The sequence below is a fragment of the Haliotis rufescens genome, unplaced genomic scaffold (assembly GCF_023055435.1).
Source record: "Haliotis rufescens isolate VD_foot unplaced genomic scaffold, xgHalRufe1.0.p SCAF_3, whole genome shotgun sequence".
Classification (NCBI taxonomy): domain Eukaryota; kingdom Metazoa; phylum Mollusca; class Gastropoda; order Lepetellida; family Haliotidae; genus Haliotis; species Haliotis rufescens.
The window spans coordinates 42582560-42604262 of record NW_025964001.1 but is presented as its reverse complement, the minus strand read 5'-3'; the positions used below and the strand labels follow the sequence as shown (position 1 = coordinate 42604262).

Genomic DNA, 21703 nt, shown 5'->3' with positions numbered 1-21703 from the left:
TTCCAAACAACAGCGTGGCCCTAATTGATGGCTATCTCAGCGGAGGAGCAATTTCCACTTAATTTGGGCATTTAAGTTACTGGCACATTTTTCTCGTATCAGTTTGATGAGATGTCCCATCGGTTTGATTCCACAGAAGAATGAGGTCAATAACACTGGCAGACTGATCAATCAGCAGTGTGTGTTGATATGGGTCTGTTAATACACGTATATCCCAACAACCAAGACCACGTCGGCACCTCCACTAAGTTAACAGAAATCTTCACGCATTAGCCTCCCCTTCTATATTTAACCATTGTTCATCTCAAAGTTCCAGCTACATGCTACGTGTTCCTATTGCCCTCTATCCCCAGATTCCGATTATCCCAACTGTAAGCTACCTGTTTAGATTATCCCCTATCCCCTGGTTCCGATTATCCCAATATCCCAGCTGTAAGCTACGTATTAATATTATCCCCTATCCCAAGATTCCGAGTATCCCAAAGTCGCAGTTGCATGTTACGTATTCATATTAGCCCCTATCCAGAGATCCCGATTACCCCAAAGTCCCAGCTGTAAGCTACGTGTTCATATTATCCCCTATCTCCAGATTCCGATTATCCCAAAGTCCCAGCTGTAAGTTATGCGTCATATTATCCTCCATCCCAAGAGTCCGGGTATCCCAAAGTCCCAACTGTAAGCTACGTGTTCATATTATCCTCTATCCCAAGAGTCCGGGTATCCCAAAGTCCCAGCTGTAAGCTACGTGTTCATATTATCCTCCATCCCAAGATTCCGACTATCCCAAAGTCCCAACTGTAAGCTACGTGTTCATATTATCCTCCATCCCAAGAGTCCGGGTATCCCAAAGTCCCAGCTGTAAGCTACGTGTTCATATTATCCTCTATCCCAATATTCCGACTACCCCAAAGTCCCAGCTGTAAGCTACGTGTTCATATTATCCTATCTTCCGCACTACTGTCGGGTGTATCTTCCGCCTGATCAAACACTGCGCATCAACCACTCTAAAGGCACCTTCCTCGGCGCTACTGTGTGGGATGAGGTTATCAGTCCCTGTACACATCACACAAACATGCACTGATATTCATGAGTTGGTACCCGAGAAGATCCGGGTTAGAAGTGACGTTCAGAAACCCATGCTTGTCATAGGAGGCCACTAACAGGATCGCTGACTTGGTTGATGCATTGTCGTCGTATCTCAATTGCGTAGGTCAATGCTCATGATGCCAATCACTGGATTGTCTGGTCCGTCCAGACTCGATGGTTTACAAACCGACGTCATATAGCTGGCATATTGCTCAGTGTGGCGTTCAGCAACAAACAAATAAACAAATTTCATACAAACATATTTTTCTTAGATTTCCATTTGTAATAGGATTCAGACAACAGGCATGATGATGAGTTAAAACCTTTTTTCCCCAATCTTTGAATTCCAAACTGTAATGTTTCGAAGTTTATACTTACTCCTTAATCAGGTGGATGAAGGAGTAAGTTTAGAGTCCGAAACTTTGCATGTCTCATAAGAAAGGAAATTGACATCCATAATTTCTCTTCCCTTTGTGTATTACCTCTAATTGCCATTCAAAGACAAGTAAAGTGGCATTCATAAAATATTCCTCTAGGAATCATTGGAACTTTAGGAATGGTGCGTATTCGCCTGAACCCGAAATATCGACTTTACCGAATTCTATTTTATTCCCAAACCGCAGATTTTAGCATTTTTTTCCAAGTGAATAGGGATGTAAATATGTCTAGAGCACATCGTATCTTATCAAAGCAGAGAACGTAATGGATTTATTCGGTATTACGCGTTTTGCCATACAACTGATTCACAGCAACACAAACATGAATATAAAACGTTAACATCAGATAATAACCAGTTTTGATTATTCACCAAAACAAATTCCATTGGATGTAAAAGGAAAATCAAATGAATGGATAACTGAAAATCAGTGATGACAGCAGGCGTTCGTGAAAAGGGTAAGCATGCCCCCCATATTCTGGGGTTTGTATTTTGTATGGAGACTAGATATTGTTTCAGATACAGCTGCAAATACAGACATCTTTTTAATTAAAACCATGAGCCGAAATGTTTTTTTCTAAAACACATTCCAATAATGTAATTTTTGTTCCAACAACTGTTTTTCAACAGTCTGAAGCATAATTATTTTCTTCAAGGATTTTCAGGGACATTTATTTTTAGAGATAAAATCACAGCCCTACTACCCCCTATCCCTATCCCCATCCCCAAGAATATCACATGGTCGGTTAGTAACTAAAGAAACCAAAAACCATATTTTAAATATGTAAATATAAATTCTTACCTAAACTATTGGGCGTGGCATGTCCTACCCGGAGATGCTGCATGAACCCCGTGAAGTGTCGTACCAAATACTCGTACTGCGCTTTTGTCATATGAGGCCGTGGTTTCTTGGTCCTAGTGACTGGTTTGTCTTTCTTTGCTTGTGACGTTGAGTTGTTAGTAGTTGAATTTTCATAAAATAGGTCAAAAGATTCTGTAGTTGCGTTGTGACTTACACTGGAACTGTTATCAATATTTGGCTTGCTTTCTGTAATATTTGTATTGGAAACCTCTTTTGATGTCGTTTCTGTCATCATCCTTGATGTTGTTGCTGGTGACGTTTCCGCTGTCGTCGTCGATGTCGTAACTGTTGTATTGTGGTCGTTGGTGTACACCCTTGTGTCATTTACTTCAATATCAACATCACTCATATTCCCTGAACAGTTGGTACATGCGATTTCAATCTCTGATTCATTCCCAGAAATGGTTTTGTCTGGATGCTTAATAGTCCTCTCATCAGCAGCTGTGACAAAACTGTCATGTGAGGAAGTCGATGTTGTTGTATTATCCCACATCGTGACGTTCCCAGCGGAGGCAACGTCCCAGTGCACGTGCACATGAAGGACCACTACCAGCAACACCGCCACCCAATGTCCTCTGAACAACCGCATCCCAAGGTTCTTCATTCGTGCAATCTGGTCACACAATTATGTACAATAGATGGCTTGCATATATCAGTAGGTGATGGTTCGCACCTCCTTGTCCTAGACCGAAAGATCACCTTTTTAATGTCGATCACTCTTGCTTTCGTGGTCCAAAGGATCACTTGTAGATCACTCTTGCTTTCGTGAACTGAAGGATCACCTACATATTGTTGACCACAATCACGTCTGTTCTAGACCAAAGCATGATTAACTTGGTGTTTTGAAAAACGAAGACCGCTTGTGTGGCGTTTGCTTGTAACACAATATCGCTTACACGACGCTGCTCTAGAAACAGACATCAGTACAAGTTCCCTCACACACAAGAAGCGACCCTGGAAGAACAAAAGACACTTTTGCTACAGAGATGAAGAAAATGCTTGTTTAAAATGTCAACTATTCTATTGAACAGAAGTAGAAAAATGCAAATAATAAAACGAACGCTGTTTGTCCTCGGGGATAGAACCAGTGTGTGTATAGATGCTGATAATTGATATCCTTATATGGATGACAGCAAGATACTGCCCGCGTATATATAATTATGGTGCACCAAGTACACATGAATGGGGATATATATTTTATCAGCTTCAAGATGCCTTTAAAAACATATATGTAAAAAGATGCTGTCGACGTGTTTTTACTGAAAGGTTCCTCTCCACGAGGGTGAAACCAAGATGTATGTATCTCTCAAAACTCACCGTTCACATAACAACAAGGCTTCTTTACCATATGATCCTAAATAATGCCAGAAGTCCATTGTCCACTACAAATTTACCGTTAAATATTATGGCAAAGAGTTCCGTTACTTGGGTGATACAAGAAGCTGACCACACTGATAGTTGAAAAACGGCTCATAAACGATCAAAGAAGTCCTTTATAATAAGTCAGTGCATTAACATTCCTCAGGCTTGTTGGTGCAGGGATGCTATGGATGAGTGAGTATGGTTTTACGCCGCTTTAGTAATATTCCATCAATATCATGACGGACACTCAAGAAATAGGCTTCACATATTGTACCCATATGGGGAATCGAACCCGGGTCTTCGGCGTGACGTGCGACCACTTCAACCACTCGGCTACTCGACCAGCTGTGAGAGCAGGTTTACTGGGTATTTCATAACAAGTAAGGCCACTCCTCTTTAGCCGTGGTAGATATCTTACAACCGCTCATCACAACACATCAACGTGGCGTCAGCTATCAGCCGCACAACAAATCACACAACACAGACAGGTGCGCGGCAACATGACCAAATGAAATTGCCGGATAAACTTCAGTCATCTGACAGTTGGCAGTCCTTTTATTCATGTAGGGCATCTTGCCGCAACCTAAGGAAATGATGGGAGATACATTGCCTTTTATTGGCAGTGGCAGGAAGGGGGTTGGTGTAGAATCGATAACAGCACATATACCGAAATGAGAGGCATATTATATGTGACTAGTGAAAGCACAAGAAGAGTACTGGATGAAACAGGCGCTATCGGTATAAACTTGATATGGTAGAGTTGATCTCATCATCCTAAAGAACATTAGAGGTGATAAAGGTTCCCATCGGTAGTAAATCACGAGCACGTTTTCAACTGATTTGATACCCCGCAGTGTTCAAACTTATTCACTGTTCAAATTAAATGAGGATGTCGATTTCTGACAGTCATGTTTTACGTTTGGTTCAGTCGATTAGTTTTGTGTGATTTTATAGTGTACTCGTTGCTATTCAGTCAACCTGAACATAATCTTCTAGCACATAGGGATTGATATCTGAATGTCATTTGCACTTTGGGCATATAAAGCTCGTTTCCAAAGGTCGAGATCGCGAAAATGTGAGATCGCGAGAATGTCCCTTACAGTATTCCATAGTCGTCTGTCCATGACCTAATTGGAGCATGCAAACAACTACAAATAACGCATGCGGCGTGAGCCTTGAAGACGATCAGTTACTGAAATGTCCGAGAAAAACCCAACACATTTGTCGTCAGTATATTTGAAATATTATGCACATATACCAAACTGTCAAATTAATCACATTCTGAATGATCAGACAAGCATCAGCACTGGTTGGTTTTTTATCATCGACAACTACCGGCAGGAAAATATACATACGTAAGCCTGGTTATATAATCACGTTTCTTATGACTGGCTGTAGTTAACGAAACAGGTATTATTAGAGTTGATTCAAAACAGCTGTGCGCCCACAATGCTAGTGCAACATTGCCGATACTCCTTATTATTCAAAATTTCCGAAAGGACTTGCCTTGTGCATTCCATTGTCAAATAATGCCTAGATGATAAAAAATAATAATATTAAAATTGTCAAAACAAGAAAACAACATGTCTAGATAATCAGATTCCCGAAACTGCCGAAACAGTGAAGTATAGGGACGTCTTATGATGTGAATCTAATGGTACTATGTTTGTTTGTTGTTTAAAGGGCAAATAAAGTGAACAGAATGATTCGATGTTTTTGCAAATATCAGTTTTCCTAGATACATTTCGTCAATTTCAGAGAGAGAAAAATTCATAAGATTCGTAGAAAATATTGACATGTCCAAGCGAAAGTCATGAAATCACACGCTACGCAATCGGCTTCAAAAACAAACCTATTTGAAGCTACCGGTGCAGCGGGGACAACCGTTTTTATTGGCTGTTATGCTTGCCGCGTTTGTTTATCTCGTTATAATTAGCCGTTATACATATACAAATGTACTGTTCTTCTATTTCTGTCAATACATTGTTGTATGTGGGACACGACCCTTGAGCTTGACATTGTGAACACTTAAGATAACAATCAACAATCGGTAACTAGCGTTAGATTACTATCGCCTAATGTTTGGGAAAACACCAGCTGCCATCAGCCCTAATTCCACAAAATGAATTCTGTCAGGGATTAATCACTGAGTGAAAAACTGAAGGCATATTCATTATTTTTGCTAAGGGGATGTAAGTTGTGGCCGCGGTAATCAAATGGATGAGCAGACAAAGAAGACGGGTATTACAAAATCCGAGGCAGAAACAGTCAGGCTGGGCGTCGGCTTAATCGTCATGATAGAAACTGTTAAAATTGCTCAGCGCGTCAAACACAGGAAACCCGTTTTAACCCCAGTGAGGCGATTCCTCCCAGTGGCGGACTATTTTGTTTCGGGAACGATTTCGCCTGTCGTATTTTATCATCTGTTTTGCGCTATTTCCGTTTTTAAAATTTAATTTTGGTCAAGCATTTGTGTTTACGTATGCAAAGTTGCTATGTTGACTTAACTTGCCCTTTAACGCCGTACTATAGTCAAGCTATATGACGATGGTCTGCAAACAATCGTGTCTGGACCAAGCAATCAAGTGACTGACATCATGAGTATCAATCTATGCAATTGAGTTAGCGAATCAAGTGACTGACATCATGAGTATCAATCTATGCAATTGAGTTAGCGAGCCTGACTTCCCGATACCGTCAGTCGCCTCTTACGACAAGCATGGGTTGCTGAAGACCAATTCTAATCCGGATCTTCATTAAGAAAGGCATGTGAGTGATCTGGATTTACGTCGCTTTGGGCAGTAGATGGGCTTGGTGCATCACAGGGATCATGATAAGGAGAAGTTTGATTCGAATCTGCTATCATCGAATCCCTGCACACACAAGGGACGCAATTATTGGCTATAAAGAAAGGAGGTTTGTCATTATATGTACGGACATGACTATTCATCTTCATAAGTAATTACATGACATCTTCAGATATGAATAACGGCATGACATACCCAGACATGGGTAATGAAATATGAAACATCAATGCAAAAGATAACCAGTCTTGATTATCCGCCGAAACAGATTCCAATTGGCGTAAAGGACAAAAAAATCTCTGAAAACTATATGAATGGATGACTGAAAATCAGTGATGACACCAGGTGTTCGCGAAAAGGGTCAGCATGTCCTGCTGCACCTGTAGCACGCGCCACTCACACTATTTGCATAAGTAACTTAAGTATGTGTTGCCTGGGGCGGCCTGTATACAAACCAAGACATCTCAAGACATGGTAACAACATGACATGTATGTCATAAGTAGAGGCCCGTAATGACATGGCATCAAGAGACATGGAAAGTTATTTGTGTTTCAGGAACGTGCATTTATTTCGATACACTTTACAGAGCAGAAATTCTGCGAACCAGCGTGCTAGTCCCTGGAAGCAGCGCCAACTCACATGTCGGTGGTCTTACCCCATGGTGTCAATAGTCAAGCGAATGTGCAACTAAACATTGTCAATCGGCTAACCCTCAAAGGACAGAGAGCGTTGTGTTGGTGTTGCCTACTCGGTTTAACCCCAAAGGGACGATAGCGTTGTGTTGTAGCCTACCCGGTTTAACCCCAAAGGGACGATAGCGTTGTGTTGGTGTAGCCTACTCGGTTTAACCCCAAAGGGACGGTAGCGTTGTGTTGTTGTAGCCTCTCGGTTTAACCCCAAAGGGTAGATAGCGTTATGTTGGTGTAGCCTACCCGGTTTAACCCCAAAGGGACGGTAGCGTTGTGTTGTTGTAGCCTCTCGGTTTAACCCCAAAGGGTAGATAGCGTTATGTTGTTGTAGCCTTTCGGTTTAACCCCAAAGGCGGTAGCGTTGTGTTGGTGTAGCCTACTCGGTTTAACCCCAAAGGCGGTAGCGTTGTGTTGGTGTAGCCTACTCGGTTTAACCCCAAAGGGACGGTAGCGTTGTGTTGGTGTAGCCTACTCGGTTTAACCCCAAAGGGTAGATAGCGTTATGTTGGTGTAGCCTACTCGGTTTAACCCCAAAGGGACGATAGCGTTATGTTGGTGTAGCCTACTCGGTTAAACCCCAAAGGGTAGATAGCGTTATGTTGGTGTAGCCTACTCGGTTTAACCCAAAAGGGTAGATAGCGTTATGTTGGTGTAGCCTACTCGGTTTAACCCAAAAGGGTAGATAGCGTTATGTTGGTGTAGCCTACTCGGTTTAACCCAAAAGGGTAGGTAGCATTGTGTTGGTGTAGCCTACTCGGTTTAGCCCCGAAGGGACGATAGCGTTATGTTGTTGTAGCATACCCGATTTAAACCCAAAGTGACGATAGCGTTGTGTTGGTGTAGCCTACTCGGTTTAACCCAAAGGGCCATATTTGTGTAGCGTAGCCAAAGTACCGTCATATGTTTTTGGTGATGTTGTAGAGTTGACGTGTCACCCTCGTCGTTGTGGTGGTGTTCAAGTCATCGTGCTGGCTGATAGTGTGTTATCCATTCCTTGATCTAGGATATGTCAGGCCGGGAATGACTGTGTATAATGTATTGCCGGGCCTGGCCGACTCTGAGACGTGTGGCTGGCGAGGTGAGCCCACACATACGTATTGCAACAGGAAGTCAGAAGGTTGGAGTCGCAATATCCACTAACATCCAGGTTATTGGAAGAAAAACTTACATCTTGTTTATGTCTGACATAAAAAGGCTACAATCCGCCGATGTGATGCCTCAACTGTGACTGTAGTAGGGTAATGGAACACAATAGGAAGTGCCGTGTGCTGTTGTGTAATTGGATTTTTTAATGTTTTTAAAGGAAGGTGTTTGCGACAAGACTAAGGAAAAAAACTCGAGGTTGTTCTTTATGCTCTTGACGTTGTTTAATGTAAGATCTACGAAAAGGCTTCTGTAATGTCACTTCGACAGTGTCACGTACGATATGTCTAATGCATACATAATGTCCATCCTCTATATCTCCAGGGCTCGCATTTCGGTAAAGCTACAGTAACCCCTGGATCTATCCCCGTGGTTCTCGCGACCTCAAGTTACCCGCCCTTGATTTTCATGAACATTTTATCGACCAATCAAAAGTCGAGTTAAGGAAAAAGGAAATGGGTAGGGGTGGACATGAAGAAATCCTTTTCATCAAATAGATTTTGTAGTCTTTCTTTTGCGTTTAAGTCAGTTTATAAATGTTGAATTTCCCGCAAACTCTATCGTTTTGGACGCCATGTTGTTGAAATGGCCAACCCAACAATGGGGCTGGTTTGGAACTCCCATTCTGATCAGTCCCGTCCGAGTGGAGTAGCAATTGATGGTTACTCGAGAAAATATTGTTACAAAAGTCGATAATTTAATACCAGATGATACTTCTACGTAGTATATATTACTTAAAAGTACCATCCACGTAGATGTTACTGGTAAAATCTTTTTCGACTATGAGACTAATACGCTTCCATATTGTTATTTTAAGTTGTACTTTAAACTTTATAAACCAAGGGATTTCATTGAAAACGTCCAAAGCGTCCGGATGTGCATGAAATGCCAAGTGTAAATACACATACCACATAGTCAGCTTTGTTTAACTTATACCCCGTTGACATGCACAACATTTACTAACGTAATTGTATTTGAACTATACATACGTGCGTATATGTTAATTTACTATGCGTTCACATCAACTAAGGTGAAAATCAACTAAGGTGTGTTAATAAAGTGTGTAAATTGTATAAGGCACACATATTCGTCAGTCTGTTTACGACTTTCAACACAAAACACGTTGCTTTCCAATCAAAGTTGAAGAGCAGAGAGTTACTTCATCGATAATTTTTGCGTGAAGCAGCATGCGTTTGATTTAATTTGTACACAAAGTTTTGACTCCTTGAAACCAAAAGAAAACACCGTCCGCTCAACTCTGTATATGCGCATAAAAGTTGGCAACTGTTGACAATTTGTTTTGTGTTGGCAAAAGAACAGATATTAATTAGATCACCCTCTAACGTTGACATAAACGTTAACATTGCAACATATACACACTGCAAATTTATATTTACATTTGCACCTGCTCTAGACACGATGCAAATTTGCTCCTGGTGTAAATATACACATGTTCACATGACAAGTATACTCACGTATGTATTTCTACACACGTATGCACATATACACACATATGTATAGAGGAGCATGTGAACGGGGTGTTATACATAGACATATGAATAAATAAATAAATGAATCGTATATGTCAATGTAGCTTCTTAAACCAAGTTTCAAGGATCTTAAGAATGGTTGTACGCGAGGATCAAATGTTGCACGAACTCTATACTCACGTCTAGATAAACAATAACTTGAAATAGCAAAGTATGGATCACTGAAAATTAGCTTTGACACCATATGTATAGAATTCTAGAAGGGTCATTGTCGCGTTGTCGCCCTGACAAAAACAAGCAAAAATGTCAAAATTCACTAAGGCGGGCAACGCGATAATGTCCCCCCTAGGATCCCATACTATGCATATGTGGGTAAGCACCGGTAGCACCGGTAGCATGTCTTGACATTACAATATTGCTGCGGTCTATGGCTAAAATCACAAAGACAATTAAACACCTCTGGGTTTAAGGTTATATGGTGAAATCATTTCAGTCTGATGATCGGAATCAAAGAGTCGTGAAGGTTTGGTTCTGTCGAGCGATAAATGAACTTGAATGACAGCAAACTACATAGATACTTCTTGAAGACCTCATTATAGAAAAAACACTCGACTAGCAGTTACTTTCCCCTAGAAATAAACAAATTAACCTTGACCCAACGTTTGTGTGGGGATTTCTGGTCAGTTAAGGTCCGAAGACGTCATCACAGAAAAAAACACAAGACTAGCAGCTCGTTTCCCCCATGAAATAAACAACAACTTTGACCCAACGTTTGTGTGGAACTTCCTGGTCAGTTTAGGTCCGAAGACGTCATCATAGAAAACACAATAGACTAGCAGTTAATTTCCCCGTGAAATAAACATAAACTTGACCCAACGTTTGCTTGGAAATTCAGTCAGTTTAGGTCCGAAGACGTCATCATAGAAAAACAATACACTAACAGTTCATTTCCCCGTGAAACATTAACTTTGACACAACGTTTGTGTGGGGATTCCGGATCAGCGTAGGCCCGAAGTCGTCCAACACGTGGATCAGGTTGTGGGGTCATGTGACATGGCTGATTGCGTGTCATGGTTAATAGACGCTAATTTGCCTGATCCAGATAAAATTACTTACAGTGAGAGAGTGAGTTGGATTTTAACGCCGCTTTGAACAGTATTTCAGAAATATCATGACATGTCAGCAAAATTTGGGAATAAAACCCATGTGATGCAGGTCTCCGACGTTTACTATTTTGGTGAAGCCCACTTGGGTATGGTGCTGAAACTATTCACAGGCCTAATTGGGATAGTGTTAACTGTTGCGTTAAACCCCATTCACTGACTTGAACATTTGATGCCTGGTGTGTACATGCTGTACCTGATAACACCTTATCTATATATCATCGCAGCATCCCCAGATGATAGCTGCCCATGTACAGCGTCTGCCTCAGCAAGCAATGCGTGTACTGGACGTCGAACACGGCCGTTTAATATGTTGATAGACGCCTAAACCAGTACACACAGTTCCTAGGGGAACCCTTTAACTACAAACGAGATCTTGTCGAGATCAGAGAACCCAAACCTCCAACCACTCTTCTGACGATTGCTACAAGTCACCTGCGCGCAAACAACACTCTCTGACAAGTAGCCCTCCTCCACATAGCTGCCCAAACCTACAAACTAAAAGTTTTATTCAAAGGCCGTGTATTTACCCCATGCTTCAAAACCCACATGCACGTGGAGTCTGCCTTTCTTCCGAACGAGATCAAACAAACCCGATCAACTAAGACGGGCAATGCTTTGATATTTGAGACAGTAAAGACAGATGTAATCCATTGATGCTGTCTGCAGTCAATTCCCTTGGCGCCTGGATGCTAAACGATGATTATTCCTGTGTAGGAAATACTTACTTGGTGTATATGCATTTCAGTTCGCTAGTTGGTAGTTAAAAGCAAGTGCATAAAGTAAGGGCCGGCGTCCTGAACACTGATATTTGAACCAAAATTCAAAGCTCCCCATTCTGTGCAAAAGTAGAACATGTAGTAACGCCCTACCCTGCAGGAAATATAGGAACATGTAGTAACGCCCTACCCTGCAGGAAATATAGGAACATGTAGCAACCCCCTTCCCTGTAGGAAACATAGGAACATGCAGCAGCTCCCTTCCCTGTAGGAAATATAGGAACATGTGGTATTGTCCTTCCCTGCAGGAAATATAGGAATGTGTAGTAACTCCCTTCCCTGCAGTAAAAAAGGGGAACATGTAGTAACGTCCTTTCCTGTAGGATATATAGGAATATGTAGTAACGTCCTTCCCTGTAGGAAATATAAGAACATGTAGTTATGTCCTTCCCTGCAGGAAATATAGGAATGTGTAGTAACTCCCTTCCCTGCAGGAAAATAAAGGGAACATGTAGTTACTTCCTTTCCTGGTGGATATATAGGAATATGTAGTAACGTCCTTCCCTGCAGGAAATATAGGAATGTGTAGTAACTCCCTTCCCTGCAGTAAAATAAAGGGAACATGTAGTTACTTCCTTCCCTGGTGGATATATAGGAACGCGTAGTGACGTCCTTCCTGTGGGAAATATAGGAATGTGTAGTAACGCCCTACCCTGCAGGGAAGATAGGAACATGTAGTTATGTCCTTCCCTGCAGGGAATATAGGAACATGTAGTTATGTCCTTCCCTGCAGGGAATATAGGAACATGTAGTATTGTCCTTCCCTGGAGGATATATAGGAACATGTAGTAACGTCCTTCCCTGTAGGAAATAAAGGGAACATGTAGTAACGTCCTTCCATGAAGGAAATATAGGAACATGTAGTAACGTCCTTCCCTGGAGGATATATAGGAACATGTAGTAACGTCCTTCCCTGTAGGAAATAAAGGGAACATGTAGTAACGTCCTTCCATGTAGGAAATATAGGAACATGTTGTAACGTCCTTCCCTGGAGGATATATAGGAATGTGTTGTAACGTCCTTCCCTGCAGGGAAGATAGGAACATGTGGTAACGTCTTTCCCTGCAGGAAATATAGGAACATAGAGTAACGTCCATCCCTGCAGGAAATAATAAAACATGTAGTGACGTCCCTCCCCAAAGGAATTTAGGAACATGTAGTAACTCCCTTCCCTGCAGGAAATAATAAAACATGTAATAACGTCCTTCCCTGTACGAAATCTAGGAACATTTAGTAACGTCTATCCCTGCAGGAAATAATAAAACATGTAGTAACGTGACGGTCCTTCCCTGTAGGAAATATAGGAACATTTAGTAACGTCTATCCCTGCAGGAAATAATAAAACATGTAGTTACGTCCTTCACTGTAGGAAATAAGGGAACGTGTGGTAACGTCCTACCTCACAGGAAACAAAGGAACATGTAGTAACGTCCTACACTAGATGAAATAAAGGAACATACAGTAACGTCCTACCCCACATTTAGTAACGATCTACCCCGTGGGAAAGAAAGGAACATACAGTAACGTCATACACAAGATGAAATAAAGTAACATACAGTAACGTCCTACCCCACAGGTAGTAATGATCTACCCTATGGGAAAAAAGGAACATGTAATTGTGTCCTACCATGTAGTCATGGAACAACATGTAACGTATGTTATGTGATATTGATGTGAATCAGGCATACATCGGTTTCTTACTATTATACCCTGGTTAACATACCGTCTCATGTGCAGCCAACATACCTCCTGAATAACCCTGCTCTCATCCTCGGTACCCTAGGGTATGATGAGTTGACCGTGTCGCGATCGAACCCCGGGATGAAGGGGACATATATCAAATAGAATTGTTACATTCGAGGTAATGTGATTCGGGAATAAACAGTCTGTAATTCCAACAATACATAGCCACACAGACATGCCGAATTCAAGGAATTGAGGTCTGACAAAGATTGAAAGAAACCAACCTGAAGGCACGAATACTACTTACTGGCACCAAACACCGCTCACTGGAGAAACAACCTCATTCCCGTTAAGCCATCAATGGCATGAGGCTTCGCTGTTACATCACATTAAAGCCGCCAGTGTTGTCGAGCGTCTCAAGGTTGAGTTACCACTCTCTACATGGCAAGGGGACTCCTCTGGCTTCAGTGTCCCAGATAAACAGGCACCTCTCCTCGCAATGTGTCAGCGGCTGCCAGGAAGTTCAACTCCCCTCGATATCTACATTGATTTGCGACTAATGATCTAGTACCACCTCTCCGCTCTACTACACACGGTGAATGGCTCTCCCCTAAACGTTGAACCGTTGTTACCGTGTGCAAACGTTCGTTCTGGCAGTGATTGTTTCTATAGCCATATAATAAATCATCTCTTACACAGGAAGTTCGTGGGTTTCACTGACAAGCGCGGTAGATTCTAGTACGGGGGTGCTTGGTAGATTCAGGTATGAATACCGCAGTACCCTAAGACTGCTCGGAATAACCGATTGAGTACTTTGGTATTCTATTGAGTACCGTGGTACCGCCACCGAATAGCAGAGTACAAGTACCGCGGTACCTTCCATTTCCTGGTAGACTCGAGTACCATTGGTACTCTGGGTACTATGAGTACCGAAGTACCGAAGTACACTGCCAATCCTAAAGTACCATCAAAAGAATTCGAAACGAATAACGATACAATTAAACATCTATTGAATGTTGTACATCTGAAAGTACACGATATAATGTGATATCAATATTAGATAGAGTGATTATATTACCTGGTGACTGTCATCTCTCAGTGGCTTGCTGTGACCCGGGGTGCGCTATCGAACTCACACTGGACAGGCCGCCGTGGAGCACACACGCTGGACAAGGAGTCTCTAATCAGGGGTGGTCTATGGCTGGAGTGCCTCTCACGAAGGGGTCTGTTGAGCCAGCTGACCAATAGAAGGACAATTAAGCCTCTCTCTCCCGGACAGGTTAGTCGTCTCACAAAGCTGAGACCATGCTCAAATACGGCCAGTCTTACTGCCATCGATCACGGAATCCAACTAATCTTTTACGGAAGGTTTCGTTTCCTCAAGTGCGATTAGTTTGTTGAAGCACTTAAAGGCGAGGATTGTTAGATGTTTTAGCCGGGGGAACGTGTAGAATGGTAACTGTGTGTGGAGGAGAAGGGCCCAGTTACTGGCCGCCAGGGGTACAAGGGTGCCATGGGAACAGTCAGTGTCTGTTTTGAGTCGAACAAAAGAATATGAGGACAGGTTTGGCAGAAACCTCGAAAACACACCATAACCTGTTCTGCATTAGGGATTTGGAAATGAGGAAATGGTAATACGTAGAACGCCATTAATGCCGACCATCTGTGACAGGCAGTGGGGTAACCCAACGGTTGAAGTATGCGTTCGTCACTCACGCTGCAGATGCTGTCCATTTCACATCACCACACAGCGCTGCCTTCCATGTGATAATGTATGCACTCCCATTTTCTGCGGGTGAAGGTTTTTGTAGTAGTGATAGTGGTAGTAGTTTCTAGTTTTATAGATAAATTAGGTGAAGTTTATATCGACAACAGAGACTGATAACAGTCTTCTAGATCATTGTCATTGTACGTTCTGTGATTGCCATTGTCAAGTGACTAACAATATACGTCAACACCAGATAAAAACCAGTCTCGATTTCCCAACGATATGTGAACAAACCAGACAACCAAGTGATGGACCCGAAAATCCAGTTACACCATAGCGCATTTACTAATTTTTTTAAAAACTTATAGCAACATGCTAATCTTGAATTGTGTCCGTTCTGTACACGTGCCGAGATTCTGCTGCTTGTAATTAAAGAAAAAACTTTTAAGAAATATGTTTAATATGCAACATATCGGGGCAGTTTTAATGTCTCGGCGCAAACATTTCTTTTGTAGTTGACTCCGCATGATAAATACTTTCTACTGAGCTTGATATGTAACTAGGATTTCCAGTCATCCAACAGAAAAGTCGAATTAAATATAAAACATCAACACGATAGAACAACCAGTCTTGATAATCCAACGAAACAGATTCCATTGGGCGTAAAAGGCAAAATTGTAAACAAATACAAGCGCAACTCCGAAAAGCAAACCGATGCAAAGTGCGAACTTTGCCTGGACAGAACAGGTCAAGGGGTTCCTGGTATTCTCGAATACAGACGTTTGAATGATGTGTGGTAGAGACGTGCTGATTCGTCCCTGGGCACTGAGGCATGAGGTACTTTAATAACTTCGGCTCTGTGAAGAGGAAGGCTTCCACCACACTATACAGCCCACTGTAGGCGATTTGGACAGCCCAACCCTGAGCAAGGCATCCATCAGTCCCTGGCTTTTGTCGTTCAGTTGGGAGATTCGCTTCGGCAATAAACACCCATGACTGAGATAAAGCAGTCGGTGAGGACGAGTAAGAGTGATTGCTTGAGGAAAACCATCATACTCATGGCACACTGGAGTTTTATGTACACAGAACACTTGCCTCTTCCCGGCTGTGTGCCGGCACTATAAAGTATTACTACTGCCTCTTCTGCATATCAACAGAGATATATACATAGAGGGAGTGAATAGTCGAAGTCAATAAACTATCAGATAGAGCCAGTTCTGTGTACATAGAGAGTGTGAATAGCTGAAGTATATAAACTGTCAGATAGAGCTGTTTTGCGTACATAGAGGGCGTGAATAGCTGAAGTTTTAACAGTCAGATAGATAGAGGTTATCACGCGAGTGTGTTTGGGGATGGTAAATATCCTGCATTAGGAATAAACATTGTATTTAGCGAGCCTTGGCGAGCTAAATACATAGTGTTTATTCCCTATACAGGATATTTACCATCCCCAAACACACAAGCGTGATAACCTCTTTATCATAGAATGTCATTCTTTAATTCTGTGCTTGAAAATCGATTTCCCTCACTCACATAGATTACCGAAACGTTGCGAGTTTTTCTGGAATGCGCGCATTAATATTTATTACGTCACAGGGTAAGTGATGTGTCAGTCGGACAGTGACAGTAGCCAATATAGTTCCAACTGAAATCTGTTTTCTTATACAGTGGAGAAGCAGCATACACGCAAAACAACAATTGTTTTTATATGCCTTTCGCGGCAATCCATCGGTCTGTCCGCTAGAGTAACTGCCCTTTGTCAAAGGGAAGCTACTCTAACCCTAGTCTATGAGACGTCACGGCCACGGTCAGACGTTGTTGACAGTCGGTCTGTCCTGTCATAACGTTAAGAAGTGTAGTCAGATGTACACACAGCGACAAAACGAAACAAGGTAACAATTCAAACATATTTCGGCCAAATCCAACTATTTTAATTTGTGGAGAAGGTTTCAAGCCGCAGAGGTCTACAAGCACAGATATGGCTACTGATCCCGCTTGGCTTGGCCTCGTGCTCTCGCAAAATTGTTTCGAAATTTATATCTCTAAAGTTGCCAAAACTTATAAAATGCCTTCGCTACGTCACAGTTAGACACTGATTTTCTGTATATTAGGCTGTTCTTTTGATAATGATAGCAATTATCCCTTTAGTTTATCCAGGTTCCCGATGGTTAATTCTGACTCGATCGCCGAATGACGAGGGCGACGCCATGTTTGTTTATAAACAGTGAAAGTAGTCCCTACTTGACCTTTGATATTTGCATCTCTATCCGCAAATGACCCCAACGGATATCGTTTTTATCCGTTGGCTTTATCCTGCCGAGAAACCTACCCATTATATGATAAAGACAATTTCTGTGTACATAGAGGGTTGAAACAGCTGAAATATCTAAACTAACACAGCCGGGTATGTGTACAAGGAGGCTGTAAATAGCTGAAGTAGTTTGCATCGAGATACGACAACCAGAAAACAAAAACAGAATATTTTTAAAACCATAAACCTGAATGTTTTGGTTGTTGAGAAAAACACCTTGCAAGAATGTAAGTTTTGTCGCAGGCAAATTTTTTCTTTTTCAACAAAGTGAAGCATAATTTTTTAAAAATCGGAAACAATTTAAATCAAATGGTCGGTCCCTAATGGTGGACAGACTCCTCTTCCTGATACGTGTGTGAACATCTATGAACGTCTTCTCCTGAGTAACAGTCTTGTCAGTTTGTGCTGTGGGCACCATGTGTTCCGGTGGGATTGTCTCCGGTGAACCTCTAGACTGTCAAGTTTGACACATGCTGCAACTCTCCATAGAGTGGGCGAGTCAGTCGCTGCTGGTTATGCCGTGTCAGGTTGTCCTGACAGAACTGAAGTAAATCTAAATTTGCAAGGGCATTGCAAGCACAGCTCTTCATCTATTTCATCAACCAATGCTGCTCACAGACGCTGCTGCTCATCTACCCGATTTCAAACAGACCACTTCATCTACCCGTCTTGCACATAGGACACTTCATCTACCCGATTTCAAACTGACCACTTCATCTACCCAAGTTGCACACAGACCAATACTGCATACATACAGACCGCTTTATCTACCCGAATTGCATACAGACCTCGTCATCTACCCGTGTTGTACACAGACCGCTCTATCTATCCATGCTGCACACAGATCACTTAATCTACCCGCGTACCTACCTCACAGACCACGTCACAGCACACAGACCACAGTAAAGTCCTGCTTCCTACTAGTGGTATACTGTGTGTTCTAGAGTAACATATAGTCTATGAAATCTTTTATTACACAATTATAACAATATTAAAATTTAAACAAATAATTTTCCTGATGCTGATTTCAAAGACCTGAGTAGACTTTCTTATATATATTGAACACAGTTTTAATTGGCTAGCGCGAGTCTCATCAGGCCATAACTTCATCTACCCGTATATATGTATTGGTAAATAAATGGTGAAATAAAAAATAAATATATTCCTCCGTCATGATGTAGGGATATGTATTTACTGACTTTCACAGACAGCACGCAGTAGGTCCGGACCCTATCACAGCGGTATGTTATGCTTAGCTGATTGCAAAACACCCAATCACGTGCATGTATCTCCAAAACTCGCTGTCACATCACGTGCACACATCTCCAAGTCTCGCTGTTACATCACGTGCTCTCATCTCCAAGTCTCGCTGTCACATCACGTGCTCTCATCTCCAAGTCTCGCTGTCACATCACGTGCACACATCTCCAAGTCTCGCTGTCAAATCACGTTCTCTCATCCCCAAGTCTCGCTCTCACATCAGGTGCACACATCTCCAAATCTCGCTGTGATATCATCTCTGGAAACAAATCGCAGCAGTAACACTGATCAGATGAGAAACCTTTTGTAACAGTACTGACGGTGATATCAATAATCTTCCAAAGTATCGACAATTTAATTTGAATTAAAATTTGAAATGGAGCGCGATCACTTGAAACAACTCTGTGCTTAACGGATCAAAAAATAATGACATGAACTATTTGCCTCTTGCCGAGATTAGAAATAGATTTCTTCCTGGTATTTTTCCCTGTAAAGGGTTGGCACAAAGAACGAGCGTGGATGTTACCCCGCTGCCTCCTTCCAATGGTGTGCGTTTAGCAGGGGTGTAGATACTTAGCCTAAAATAACAAACTTGCTGTGTACGTAATCACGTCTCTAGACAAGGAATATCGGATTTTTAAAGACATGCCGCAATCTCAAGGTTGAACTGACAAAAAATGTTTGATTTCAATCTGTGTTTTCCCTTGGGGAAGAGTAACCGCGCACTATTTCTGTCAGTAATCTGGGACAAATTGAATGCGAAAACATCCTCCAGTGGCTGCGCAGGTCAGAAGAGGTGGCTGCTGTGGTCGAAACAGCCTGTTTGACAGTAGGATGGCGTACCACACCGGCAGCAACGTTCCGTGAAGTTATCACCACAGCCTTACGTCGACTGCGATGAAGGAATACTAACTCACGGATACACATGCGCTGACACTTCATAAGAGAAAAATGACATTCAATTACTATTTTTACGTGACAGACATATACAAGTTGTTTTCTAGCTTCCTGCATTTGTGTTTTGGCTTTTTTAACCATTCAAAGATAAATTATAGATGAAATAGTTTCCCCCGGTCCAGGATTAACCCGGATTTACCAGCATCTGAATCCGGATAACGCTGCCACTAGGTTCTGGACTTGGCCAGCGCGCATACCCTGTGGAAGACGATTGCGTGTTACAAGTTCATTCGCAGACGGTTCTATGGACCCCTGTGACCGCATTATTATATTGCAGACAGTCTTATAGAATATGACAAATTTAATGACTGACTTCAAAGTACCAATGTTTATCAAAGGGCATACCCACATCATTGTGAGTTAAGTATTCCTTTATGAATCTGTTCTGAAACCGTAGTTAATATATTCCTCGCTATATAAAACGAATGCATAATACACACAGTAGACGGGATGTTTGTTTGTTTCTTATTCCAGCTTTATGACGGCGGTCTGTGGATAATCGAGTCTGGAGCATATAGTCCAGTGATTGAAATCATGAGCAACGATCCAAATCAGCGAGCCTGACCACCCGATCCCGTTAGTCGTGAGAGAGAGAGAGAGAGAGAGAGAGAGAGAGAGAGAGAGAGAGAGTGTGATGGGTATGGATGGGTAAGGAGGTAGGAGAGGCAGAGAAATGGAAGTTGCGGTGTATCTGTCTCTCTCTCTCTCTCTCGTTCTCTCTCTCACTCTCTCTGTAAAGGGGTATAGGAGAGAGAGAGAGAGAGAGAGAGAGAAGGAGGGAGACGGAAGGAATGTGGGAGGGAGGTGTAGAAGGGACACAGAGAGCGGGAAGAAGTAAATCTTCTACGCTAGCGAGTACAACACAAGCATCACACGTGGCATTATGCATGTAATCTCGAGCTGTCGTCCACGACGAAAGTCATCCATCACGTTGCAGGTACAACGATAGCCAGGGGTTGAAGGAGGCCACGGTCATCAGCGTTATTGGACATCAATACTGTGATCAATATATGACGGATCGGGATGTCATAAATGGATAGTTGAGTTTGATATTGAATGCTGTATTCGACTTGTCTGCCTCACACGACGTGGATACATATGTATAACGGGGGCGTTCATTCATAAATAAGTTAGCAGAGGTATCATGAATACGTGGGAGTTTGTAACCAAGCGCCCATGTATCCAAAATACGCCACCACAGATAGCCTCTATGTGTATACAGTTCTATTGCCGTCAGGTACCAAAATAGTCAACCAGTCTTCACAATCAAACACACTCGGGGGGTGACCAGTCTTCACAATCAAACACACTCGGGAACAACCAGTCTTCACAACCAAACACACTCGGGGGTAACAAGTCTTCACAATCAAACACACTGGGGGGTAACAAGTCTTCACAATCAAACACACTCGGGAACAACCAGTCTTCAAAATCAAACACAGTCGAGGGTATAACGTGTCTTCACAATCAAACATACACTGCGGTAACCAGTCGTCACAATCAAACACACTCGAGGGGCAACCAGTCTTCACAATCAAACGCACTCAGTGGGTAACCAGTCTTCACAATCAAACACACTCGGAGTGAAGACTGGTTACCCCCGAGCCAGACATTCAAATCAACCTCACTCTGGGCTACCAAATATGACAATCAACCTCACTCATGTTGACTTTGACTTTGAGTTTGATCTGACGCTCAAGGTTGAGTCCGAATCGCGACACAAACCGATTGATAGATGAGCGTTACGTGCTTGACTTGAGGTTCGACTTGACTTACGGATGACTAGGGGACTGCCTCAAATGGAAGTCAATCAATAAATGGTATTATAATGAATCATTTACCGGAACATGAGTTCTGATTGGAAAAGTTCCATAGCAAAACATCTTGCCGCTGTCATTAATTAATCGGTTTAATTAAAGCGGTCCTTGTAAAGATATTCTTTTACTTGAAAACATAAACGAGCCGGAAG

At 42.2% G+C, this 21703-nt stretch overlaps 1 protein-coding gene across 3 annotated transcripts in view; it reads right to left on the bottom strand.

The window, feature by feature from the left end:
- The window catches only part of LOC124123384 (cell wall integrity and stress response component 2-like), a 57218-nt gene that overhangs the window by 19300 nt on the left and 16215 nt on the right, over window positions 1-21703 (bottom strand). Inside the window, exons 1-2 of one of the 3 annotated variants that reach the window (XM_046486620.2) lie at window positions 14577-14836; window positions 2325-3338 (exon numbers count right to left, since the gene is read on the bottom strand). In XM_046486620.2, the coding sequence (XP_046342576.2) occupies window positions 2325-2988 (664 nt within the window). In that variant the 5' untranslated portion in view covers window positions 2989-3338; window positions 14577-14836. Of the gene's footprint in view, window positions 1-2324; window positions 3339-13805; window positions 14125-14576; window positions 14837-21703 lie in introns of those variants that run through there. The other 2 variants (XM_046486613.2, XM_046486627.2) reach the window with 2 other exon arrangements.